This window comes from Lycorma delicatula, chromosome 4, assembly GCF_047948215.1.
Source record: "Lycorma delicatula isolate Av1 chromosome 4, ASM4794821v1, whole genome shotgun sequence".
Lineage (NCBI taxonomy): Eukaryota > Metazoa > Arthropoda > Insecta > Hemiptera > Fulgoridae > Lycorma > Lycorma delicatula.
Window position 1 is genome coordinate 164778645 of NC_134458.1, and position 13209 is coordinate 164791853.

At 31.5% G+C, this 13209-nt stretch overlaps 1 protein-coding gene across 1 annotated transcript in view; it reads right to left on the minus strand.

The window, feature by feature from the left end:
* LOC142322746 (uncharacterized) overlaps positions 1-13209 on the minus strand; it is a 177232-nt gene that overhangs the window by 76996 nt on the left and 87027 nt on the right. Inside the window, exon 3 of the mRNA XM_075361820.1 lies at positions 1937-2134. Coding sequence (XP_075217935.1) covers positions 1937-2134 — 198 coding nt within the window. The remainder of the gene's footprint in view (positions 1-1936; positions 2135-13209) is intronic.

The window sequence follows — 13209 nt, forward strand, 5'->3', positions numbered from 1 at the left end:
TATATTTAAAGAATTAAAATTCTTGGCGTACACATTTTATAAAGCATTTCCAAACATTACGGCGTTAAAAACACTGAATTACGCTGTAGTGGAGAGTACACTATAGTATGGCTATCAGTTTGGGGAGGGGCATCGAATGGTTATTCGGAATGTTTATTTATTTTACATAAATTTATAAAAAGAAACCGAGATTTTTTAAGGATAGTTTGGTACTTTTGATAACAGCAGATCGGATTTACTATCCTAAACTCTATTGTAACTAAATTTCGAGTCCTTCGGTCAGATCTAATTGTTGTAAGGAGACAGCTATTTATGTAGTTCCCGACCTGCTGAGCAATATTTATTTTAATTTAATAGACATCTTATGAAAGGAGGAGGGCTGAAAGACTGGATAATTGATAAATTTTTTTTGAATTAAAATTTCGTTTCATTTTGTTTTGGTTTTGATCTTTTTTCTCTCACTTTCTTTCTCGGATGTAAAGAATATTTTTGCATTTCCTCTAATAATACAGCAGTAGTTGGTAATATTTTGTTTTATTAGTATTAAATATTTTCGTTATTATTTGTTCATTGAATGATAATCATCGGTTTATATATATTTCATTTACGTTCTGTCGTTTCATTTATAGCACTCTATCTGTTATTAAAATTCATTTAATCTGATTCAATTTAACTTTTGGTTTATTTAATATTTGTTTCGATGTAAAAGTATGCTTATTTTAAATCCAGTTAATCCCGTCAGCGAGCAAGTTTCTAACTTCTTCTGGTGGTAACTATTTTTAAAAAAAGTTTTAATAAATATAGTTTGTTTTTTTTACTTATTGGAAAAAAAAATAAAAAAATAACCGGCACAAATTTTAGTTATGGGTTTTTGTTTCATTTTTTTACAGCAGGCATTTTTATCGATTTATTAACTTTACATCTTGTTGATAGATTCACGATTAAATTATATTATTCGCCTATCTACAAAAATTGTAAAACAGTATAATTTTCTATTAAATTTTTAATGTATTTCTTATTCGACTGTCGAGACAAAGGGACATTCGGTGGGACGTTGGCATTCATCATTCACTCAGAGGACGGAGAGATAGATCTTTTTACCTATTTTCCCCTAACCCTCGGATATCTTTAATTTCGTAAGGAATACGAATTTGCTACAGCTTATATTTATACCGGTTAACGCAAAAACGTTTCTTATAATGTGCCGCTCTTGTTCGGGTAAAAATGTCACGATATTCTGAGGGAATTTTTTGGGGGGGGGGACAGGTGTCCCTGCTATCGAGAAGGGTTCTTGTGCTTCTATTTTTCTTTTTCCTGTTTAGCCTCCGGTAATTACCGTTCAGATAATACGTCAGAGGATGATTGAGGATGGTATGTATGAGTGTAAATGAAGTATAGTCTTGTTCAGTCTCAGTTCGAGACGTGTGGTTAATTGAAACCCAACCACCAAAGAACACCGGTATCCACGATCTGGTATTCAAATCCGTGTAAAAATAACCGACTTTACTAGGACTTGAAGGCTGGAACTCTCGACTTCCAAATGAGCTGATTTAGGAAGACGCGTTCACCACTAGACCAACCCGGTGGGTGTGCTTCTATCTGAGTGAAGTCTATTCTTTTCGCATTGCGGCTTATTCGCAGGTAAATTTCTTTTCTTGCTGACTACCATTTTCTTTTCCTTTTGGATTCTGTGCGTGCAAATCCGATCGCGCTAAGGACCTTAGCGCGATCAGGTTGGAGGATCCCTGGTTTTTTTCTCGTTGATTATACATACGTTTATCGGTTAAACTGCCTGTCGGATAAACCCGGACTTTTTGATCCCTCCTCGAACACAACAAATTTGATAATCGTTTTTTCTTTAGGATGTGTGTAGCCCGATTCTGATTATTTGTAATATAAAGTAACAAACAAATGAAACTGAATTGTTTTCACTTACCTGAATTACATACAAGTTTTGGGCAACATTCATTATGGTGGTGCAGAATGTAACATCCCGGTGGTGGCGGATCGGGTACCTGTATACACATCCTTAATCTGCATACTAAATTCTTATTAATACATCGACATCTTAAACACGGTTCTGAAGTCTCTATTTTATCGCTTTCATTATACCTTTTGTTCTGGTATACGCAACCTGTAAACGTAAAAAAAAGAATACTTATATTTATTGCGAAATTTGAGTTTATATTACGAAAAATATGTTTCGCGATTTAAGAAGGAAGAGGCTCAGTGTTTAAATTACGAAATGCCCTCGTAAGACAAGAGAAGACTGTGTATACTAGAATTCTGTTACCTCGACCTACCCCGCATTATAAAAGTCGCAGGAGTCGCTTCGATATCCGATTAGTACTCGAATTACTAGACATTTCTTCGGATTAAATTATTATTTATTACGAAAAGGAAAATGAAATCTCTCTTCTGTAATGTCTTTAAAATTTTTATACACTTTGATTCTTCTGTTCTATAATTTTTTTTTTTTTAAATAAATTTTCCACGAATAAATCACCAAAAAATTTCAAGCGAGAAGTGGAATTCGTTTGTAAACAAATGAAATATTTATTAGCTATGAAAACTATTAAAAGTATTTTCGATTTAATTTTTATGCTTTGAAAATTCTCGGTCTTTTTGTTGTATTTTTACGAATGAAAAATTGTTATTTATTCCTCAAAACGCATTTATTGTGCCGCAGTAAATAAAAAAAGTGCTTTGCTGCAACGACGTTAAAGCTTCCGTTCCAATTATGTCCCGCCTGATTAATTTTTCATATAAGAAGCGTTTTTGTAGCTTACCCGTATTGAGAATGTATAATAGAACGAGCCTTAAAAAAATTTGTTAGAAGGTAAAAAATAATTTCTTTTTCAATTCTTATTTGTTTATACTTCTTCGCCGACTTTTAAAAGATGTAATTTAAAAACGTATAAAAAGTATATAAAATTTAACTTTTTAGAACAGCGTTGGTGTTATTTAAGTTAGTACGTTTTACGTTTTAATGCAAAGTTTCTAAACGAAGTAATTGTTAGTACGGATAGCTCGATTATCATAACAGTTTGGGATAAACTTTACATTTAAAAAAATAAGAAGTATACATTTTTTTAATAATATAAGAAGTAATATTTAGAAGTAATATTTTTTAATAATTTTTATAAAATCATTAAAAAATCAGATCAGTGAATTTAAGTATTTTTTTTTTTAAATAAGTAAGTTAGTAATGGTGAAATTAGTTTTCAGCTCTAATTAAAGGTTTTAAGATTCCAAGTAAAAGACTACCGGAGGATTTTGTTTAAATATTGAATAAATACGCAACATTGTTAAACCGGTATTTATTATCTTAATTATCTAGTTACGTTTGACCAGTAATTTTTAAGGGCAGAGGCGAGATGATATGGCTTGCTGGATGTTGTTTTTGTTGATTTTAACATAAAACAATAGTTGAAAAAGAAATATACTACATAATTTGTTTTAGCTCAGTCTTGGATATTCTTTTCTTAATTTTAATGATCGTTACATTTTTTGATGATTTTTTCTTCTTAGACTTAAATTCAAAATTTTGTAAAATAAGATCATATCGCTTCGCTCTACCATCATCAAAGCATTGAATTATGTATTAGATAGTCGCCTCTTTTCATATATAACATTTTAAAATCAAAGTGTTAAGTTGATGTGCCTATCAGATTCTCCTAACTATATAAATTGCAATTTTCGGTTATATTTTAATAATTTATTTATAATTAATACTTCAAATATTTTTATTTATAGTCGCATTAACAATTAAACTCGTTGGCGACTCATCAGTGTAATGTAATTGTACCGGTAAATGTATAGTCTTGAACAAACTCAGGGATACCATTTCTGAGACGTGTGGTTAATTGAAACCCAATCAAAGGACACCGGTATCCATGATCTAGTATTCAAATTCGAATAAAAGCAGCCAACTTTATTAGAATTTGAACCCAAGAACCCTCGACTTCGAAACAAGCTAATTTACGACAACGAGTATACCATTAGAACAGAATTTCTTAAACTGGGGGTCGCAACCCCCGTGGGATCGCGAAATTAGCCTACAATTTTACAAGTAAACAATACTGGATTTATTTTATGAGAAAAAAAGAATTTATTATAAATATTTTATTTACATTTATAAGTACACATACAACGAAAATAAATTAATAACATGGTTGGGTTTATTTTTCATTTTTCAAAAGTTTTTCCATACGTGGATCTGTGTTAGAAATACACAAAAGAAAATTGTTTTCAAGTGATAAAAGACGATTCCTATATTTAGTTTTTAGGGCAACTGTAAACGAAAAACCCTTTTCACAGAGGTAAGACGTGGCAAAAGGGATTAACATTTTCAAAGCTTTTTTGAATAAATTTTCATATTCACTTCGACGAGCAAGCCAAAATGTATCTAAATCTTCAGATGTGAAGTGTTTTAACGTTTTAGCAGCAGACATTTCGATGAGATTTTCGTGAATCTCAGCCGGTAAATTAACAGCTGCAACAACGTTTTCACTAAATGGATGCAGTACCCATCTCTTCGAGAAATCATTTCCATTTTCCAGGAAATACTCCGTCAACAAAATTTTTAGCGCACGCAAATGCATCTTCATGCTATCCAAACTGTGGTGAATAATACTATTTTCTTCCTCAAGTTTTTTCTTTGAAGGCGAATAATCCAGATAGCAAGTTTCATATTGAAAGCATGAACTTTGGCTGTCATTAATAAGATGTTTTTATCACCTCCTTGTAAATTCACATTCAAGTTTTTTAATGCGAAAATACATTATCTAAGTAAGCCATCAGAAACATATACTTATTAGTCTGTAAAAATATTGAAAATGGCGTTTGTTGTCCTGGAAAAATATTATTCATCGGCTTCGTAAGTTAAGGTTTCCACATTTGTTGACCGTGAAAAGAATGAAGGACCTTTGGTAATGAAGGACAATCCCAAGGGCGTTAAGATTATTACTAATGACAGTTATACCGAAGACCAAATCAAGGACAATGATTGGATCAAACAGTATCCGATGAAGACTGTGACTAGAAAACCTCTCGGGCCACATATGATCATATACAATGTCCCTTGACGTATAGAGGAAAACAATTTTTTGGAAGCGGTACGGTCTCAAAACACTAGTTGCGACACCTCTGAAGAGCTTGCTGGAGTGTTCAAGATTGTATTTCGGGCAGACAGTAGAGGTAGTAGTACTGTGCATTAGTTGTAGAGGTAGATAAGGGTTTTCGTCAACTTTTCTTGATCAGGGTGATCGGTTGTTTGTAGATTTTCATTCTTTTAAGGTTAAAAATTATTTGAAAGTGATTAGGTGCTTTTGGTGTAATGGTTTAGGATATGTAAAGGAAAGTAACTTTGTTCTTATTGTGGTGGTGGGGTCATCAGTGAAAGATTGCTCGAGCAAGTAGAAGGGGAGGGGGGTCTCCAGTCTGTATTAACTGTTCACGAGTTGGGAAGACGGCGTTACGGGACTGTATCATGTCCCGCTTACGTGCGTGCGTGGGATATGTTGCGTACAAAAATTGATTTTTAGATTTACAGCTACGAGGTGAAACTTCGCTTTTAAAAACCTAAATAAAGTTACCAGACGCACGATTTGCATTCGAAACTAAACTGACATTCTACAATCCCTTACGCCTCTTTTATACGGCTGAAAGGACGAAACGTATCACATGCATGTTCGAACATGACGCTCTCACTGAGAATATTATGCAAATAGACCAAATTACAAGGAGCACGTATATATCAAGTTGGACCCTGTAAATCGTTATGTTTGTACACTTCATACATGCTTGTTAATCACCGTCGTTGTCAACTCAGTTAAATAGTTCTGACTAGATTTCATTGGGTTGTGGTCGGGGGTTCGCGAAATATTCATTATATGTATATTTTTATCCTTTTTGGGGTTGTGGAGCCGAAAAGGTTGAGAATTACTGCACTAGACCGATCCGGTGGGTTATTATGTTTTTTCTTTTGCTAAAGTCAAATGCTCTTTTCCTTCAGATAATTATACTCTGTAATTTTTTTATATTTTTATTTTATATTTACTGTATTATGTATTTATTTTATATTTACTTTTAAAATATTTTTCTGTATTGTATATTTTTGTAATATTTAAATTTACCTGCACATTGTAAATATTTCTCATAAATTTGTATTGTTATTATTACAAGTCACGTTTTTTAATAGAAAAATTATAATAGCGTCCCTGTAACTAATACAAAAGATAGCTTTTACTGTTTTAATATTTTTAGGTCCGCTTGTTGTTATTAACCTGAATTACAAAAGTATTTATGTTAGGCCAAGGGTATGGGAAAAGTTTTATTTAAATATTTTTTGTCGATATAGTTGTTTCGTTCATATATTATCTGTACATTGTTTTCATCATCATTGGTCCTTGTTTTTTTTTCTTTTCATTAATTCATTGACATTTTGAGTACAGGTAATTTTTTTTCGGAGCAATATAAAATTTTAGAGAAACATTTAAAAAAAGTAATAGAAAATGCTCTCTTTCTTCTGTATATGTGCAAAATATATGTATTATTTCCTAAACCACTCGATTTTTTTTTGGATACCAGTTCTCTGTTAACCGGAAGCCGTTCTACCCGATTAAATCGTGATTATTTTCCAGAAGGAAACTGAGAACTAATTTAGATTTTCAAAAATGTTTGCCGTAAATCTTAATTACTTTAATTTTCATTCTACATTCAGTTTTCTATTGAAATGGATCATTAATGTGTACAACAAAGAGAGGAGGAACCAGCATGCTTCTTCTGGTGTAGAGAGAGGTGTGAACTACTTTTTAAATATTTTAATTGTATTCATAGAAATTTTTCAAAATTAAACTTTATTTAATAATTTTTCTCCTTTAATGTTTTCTTTAGCAGTTTAAAAAAAAAATTATATCCAGGGTAAATGCATTAAAAGTAACGCTTCTACCAACAGAGATGAACCCTTTTGTCGATTTTAGTGTGTAATATTCTAATTAATGAGAATTTTATTGGTTTTATTCCCGTCTCATTAATTTGTTTTTTCGATTTATTTAAAATTTTTTGTAAATACATTCTGAACAAGTAAACGTTAAAATTATTTTTAGTCTATTTATAATTATTTTAAGTTAAATTTCAGCTAGGATTTCAAACATGATTATGATAATTTCATTTTAACAAACATATGAAACAGATAGATAAATCAAGATAAATGGTTTGTTTGCTTCAAATTTTTTTGAAAGTTTTAAATATGAAGAAAAAAAATTGGGAAATGATTTTAAGTTTCTAAGAAAATTGAATAAAGTTAAATAAAACTTCAACCTTTAATAAAATTAAAATTTGTATTATTGCTAAGACCTTAATTATTTTCTTATATTAATTCGTGTGCTTATCTTTTTAAATAAAGTAATGAATAACATTTTTAGAAAGATTCAAATAGTAAAAAGTTATAAAAATTAGTAAAAATGTACCGACGCCGTCGTCCTGCTTTGCACGATAATGCACGTCCCCATGTTCCGGTTGCGACACGTGATTTACTGAGAACATTTGGATGGGAAGTTTACAATCGCCCACTACACAGTCCGGACTTGGCTTCTGATTACCATTTGTTTGGGAAATTGAAAGAATACTTGAGTGGTAAGCAATTCGCGGGTGACGATGAAATTAAAAGTGCTGTTAATCAGGGGCTAAATGAACTGGCGGCAGAAGAATACGACGAGGGTATATTGAAGCTGGTGTATCGCCACGATAAATGTCTTAATTCATGTGGCGATTATATTGAGACGTAGTATAAGGTATGAAGAGAAATAAAAAAATATGTATAAAGTTTGCCGAATATTTTTTTGTTACAATGTAACTAATGTCTTTACTTTAGAGATTATCTCTAAAGTTATCCCTTGTGTTTATATATATATATATATATATATATATATATATATATATATATATATATATATATATATATATAATGTGTGTGTGTGTATGTATGTATGTATGCATATGTGTGTGCGTGTAATGAATAATAATTTATTATTTGTGAAATGTAGATTGTGGTAATAATTTAATAGTTTCACTTTCAGTTGCAGGTAGTAATTAAATTCTTTAACAAGATAATAGTTATTATACTTTTTAATTTATTGATTCTGGTTAAGTACCCACATTTCTTTTTATTTAGGAGTACTTTTAGTTCGACTTTTATTATCATTTAAATTTTGTTACCATTATTTTCTCTTATTAATTATGTTATTAAATGATAAAAAGTGCATTGTATGTGCAATAGTCGATTATATAAGTAACAAATTTACTTCTACACCGTTATACGAAGTCCTATTGTCGCTTAATTTTTACTCTATAACTTAAATAGTATTTTAAAAAGCTATCTATTATATCCGAGTAGGTCTTATAGTAAGTATTTTACCCAGAATGGTACCCTTGCTCAAAATAACATAATATTTCCTATTCATTTTTTATCGAATTTATGAGGATTCTAATTCTTGGTTGAACTTTTTTTATTAATCCTGAATATAAACTATTAAAGTCAACTTTGCTTTCGAGTTTTAATTATTTTCATAAGCGTTTTTTTGTTTAAGTAAGTTACGATAAAATTAATTCCAAGTAACTATTTTTTTTTCTTTTTTAAGTAAAAATGAAAAATTAGATTAATTTTTTAATCTCAGAATGATTTATTACCGAATTGCTTATTTGTGATTAAAGGAACTAATATGCATTCAAAGAAATTATTCGTTGTGGCTGACATTTTGTTGAGTTTAGCATTTAGCACGTCAAATCCGTGGTACACACACACACACACACATACACACGCACGTGCATACATATAAAATCATTTTAGATTATTATTACCCTTATTATTATTAATAATAATAATTTTAAAAAACAAGAAATTTTTGTATTTTCCCATATTTTGGCGGTTAAGTCCGTTTTTAATTTAATAGTTTAAAAGAAAATAATACTGTATTTTTAGGTAAACTATTCGATTTAAAACATACAAATGATTTAAACACAAAAAGTATATAGGTACATGATAGTTTTTTTATTTTATTGTACAGTGTACGTAATTAATGAGGGAGCTCATGCACGAAATTAAAAACGTTAAGTTGAACTTAAAAAAATATGAATGAAGGTGCTTTGCAATGAGATTGACGGAAAACAATACTCGTGGCTAGTATAGTTGATTTTAAGCAAGACGGGTGGAGGGGCTTTGTTTGAAATAGTGTTAATTAACGTTTATTTTAGTGTATTTACTTGTTAGGGTTAACAACCGCAGCTCCAGTACACTTTACGTATATATCTGTGTGTGTGTGTGTGTGTGTGTGTGAGAGAGTGTGAGTGTGTGTGTGTGTGTGTGTGTGTGTGTGTGTGTGTGTGTGTGTGTGTGTGTGTGTGTGTGTGTGTGTGTGTGTGTGTGTTGAAAAAAGATGGAAAGCAATGTCACGATATAGAACAGGAGTAAATAACTTTGTGGTTAATAAAGATAAATTTCAAGATCTTTTTTAAATACTTTCAGTTTTCATAATCTAATTATTATACCAATTACATTTAAATTATTTACTTAATCAATTGAAATTATACTGTTGTAATTGAACGGTGTTGTAAGAATATTAAATCATGATTTATTTATTGTTAAGTAATCATCGTGGCTTTTAAATGAGTATGGTAATTTGTTAATAAAAAGTTTCCTTAATGCAATTCACGTCTGTAAGAATTTAATTAAAATTGAGTAGTTTTGTAGTGGGTAAAAAAAAAATTAATAAAAAAAACATTAGTACGTATAAACCATTTTTCTGAAAAATAAAGACCACTTATTCAAAGTCGTCTCGTTTTGATTCTTTTTTTTTAATCTGTTAACTTGACCCCGAGAAATGGTTGAATTATTTATTTAATCCATAAAAGAGTGTCCCGATATTTATTACGGCTGCAGTTCATATAAAAAAGATCAAATAAATAGAAAGCGATCATAAAAAGCTTTGGTTTGCCATAAAAAGTGGCCCAGAGTCACTCTTTTTTTTTTGTTGATAGGATTGGTGTTAATTAAAACGGCCTTATCGACGGTAACTGGAAAGAAGATGTATATATATTAATGTCGAACAGCCGCTGGGAACGCAATGAATAAGTGTATGGCTCGGCGAAAAAGGTGATGGGAAACCACTTCATTTCTGTGGTCTGGCACGGAAGTTTGTTACCTCGAGAAAGGCTAAACCGGTTTCAAATATCTGGCGGTGTCTAGACGCCTATACCTTTTTCTTGCGGCTACTACTTTTGGTAGTTATCTCAAGTTTTACTGAAAAAATCCTAAGAAACGCAATAGAAATTCCCGTTATATACCGTTTAAAAAAATTTAATTTGAATACAACGCGTTTCCAAAAAGGACTTTCTTTTTCTGTTTAACCTCCGGAACCACCATAAGGTATTACTTCAGAGGATGATATGAATGAATATAAATGAAGTGTAGTCTTGTAGTCTCAGGTCGACCATTCCTACCGTACTGGATTGGTCTAGTGGTTAAACTCGTCATCGCAAAGATTTCAATGTCGAGAGTTCTAAGGTTCAAATCCTATTAAAGGCAGTTACTTTTAAAAGGATTTGAATACTAGATCATGGATGCCGGTGTTCTTTGGCGGTAGTTGGGTTTCAGTTAACCGCACATCTCAGAAACGGTCGACCTGAGACTGTATAAGACTACAGTTCATGTACATTCATACATATTCTCATTCATTCTCTGAAGTAATATCTTACGGTAGTTCCCGAGGCTAAACAGAAAAAAAGAAAGAGAGGTTGACCATTCATGAGATGTGTAATTAACTGAAACCCAATCACCAAAGAACACCGGTATCCACGATCTAGTATTAAAATCTGTATAAAAGTAACTGTCTTTACTAGGATTTGAACCTGAGAACTCTCGACTTCGAAATGCAGCTGATTTGCGATGACCAAGTTCACCAGTAGACTAACCCGATGGGTTTTCCAAGAAGCACTAGAACAAAGAAGAATAAAAATATGGAAACAGCATAAAAGGAATGGTAACAAATTCGAAATTAATTTTTTTGGAATTTCATCCCGGCCGTATTCATAAAAATTAGTTTTCGTTGAAATCTCTGTTTTTCTCCATTATATCCGGAAAATGGGGGTCTATAAATTACTAAATGGAGATACGTTTAAACCGTATGTATACCCTTTCATTAAAAACAATATTTAACCTATTTTCTCTGTTATTTTTCAGTTCAAATCTATTTGAAGAAAATCTGAAGGAATTACGTATTAAAAAGTACCTCCTTATTCATCTACTTTTACGATAATTCGATTTTATTGTTGTAATTATAATTTATAATTTTATTAAAAAAAATTATCTGACAGTATTATACTTAACCCTCTCCCCCCATACACCATAACCGATCTGTCTGTTTCAATGTGTCTTTTATAATATACATCTTGAAACAAAAAAAAAGAATGCTATTTCAGTTTTCAATAAAGGTAAAAAAAGGTTTTTTTACTGAATTAGAAGATGGAATTAGGGAAGTAGGGAAATTAGGGGAATTGGTGAAGAGGGATGTGGAGGAACGAATAATTCCAAGTAAAGGTATGAATCTCTGTCGTTTGAGAGAAATGCAGTCGCTTGACAGTTCTCCACCTCAGGAAAATATCTTTCCAGAATTTAAGATCTTTAGTCCGATGTTTTAGCGTAAATTTGTACGAAGTCGTATGCTCGTACAAATGTATTTCTACTCGTCATAGAGTCAGACACCAGTAAAAGCCTACGTATCAACTACGTTAATATGTCCTTGATAAACCCTACGGTTAATAAGAGTTCAGGAAGAGACTGTTTCCTTTATTAAATTAGAAAAATTATTATGGAACATTTTTACAGGTTCAGTATTCAGGGTCTCATTGTTTGTAATGGAAAGGTTTGTTTCATCCAAGTTTCTTTTTCCTTGCCGTTATTTATTTAAGTTCTTAAACCGTTTACATATCGTAACCGGGTCGTTAAAATACATAGTTCTATCCAGAAATCAACTCCATGTTTATTGAAAGCCAAAATAGAGGGGGTATCTTTCTAAAAAATAGCCTTTTTTATGTTATAAAAGCAAACGATAGTCCAACGAAAAGATCAAACTAAACGATGAACATTGAAATTTTACTACCGATGAAGATAAAGCGAAAAACAAGGTGCTTTTTTATCTTGAAATTTACTACGATTCTACAAGTTTTATTTGAATCGTTTCAACCGATTCAAATAAAAAGTATAGAATTGTAGTAAATTTACACAAGTAAATTGTGTTATTCTTAAGTTGTTATTTGTTTGAATTTCTCAGAAAAAGCAGGACTTAAAATAGAACTTTTTCAGTCAAATGGTTCGTAAGTAACAACTCTTTCATGACGAGCGCTTTCTTTCCCGACTCTTATTACAGAAATTTATCGGAATGAAATACTATGTGCAAATAAACGTGAAGTAATACATATAAACTACTATAAGGCTTAACCGACTGATCGGGTTATGTTTAGAATTTTTACTATCGTTTCAAATTCATTTAACGATACCGTTTCAGGACTCGTACCGGATAAAACCGTTTCTTTAACTGCCGAACTATTATGGTGGGTAGGGGACATAAATTGATAATAAATAGGCTAAAAACCCAGTTGACAAAAATAATGACAAAAATACAAATCAGAATTATAAGCACAAATTACTTACCACGGGTAGAAGATGGCAACGTTGCATTTAAAAAAAGTTTTCTATATCTCTTGGAGTGGTTTTACGGCCGACAGTTGTAATGTATCGTAGGCGGAAAATTCTTTTGTTTGTGTAATCGTACAGATTTTGCTTCGGTTTCACCAGTTTCCGTTTATCTTTTGGAGCCGGTGATTTCATTCCGCTATTAATTTTTAAATATGATTCGTTTTGTAACTCTTTCAAATGTTTAAGGAGTGTACAAATAGTTGGTTTTTTGAGTGGAATAATGATTTGAAATACCGATGAAAAGTTTCAGCCCCATTTGTTGTTCTCGGCAACGCCTCATCAGTAGGTTCAGTGGTCCGTACACGAGAGGGGAAATTAGAAGTGTCAATATATGTGTCTACCAGAGTAATCCGAGAGATCGGTAATGCATTAATGGAACTGTACTAATTGTTTCCGTACAAGCATCCGGTATTTCTGCAAGCGGAAGGAAAGGTAATCCAAGGAACGATTTCGAT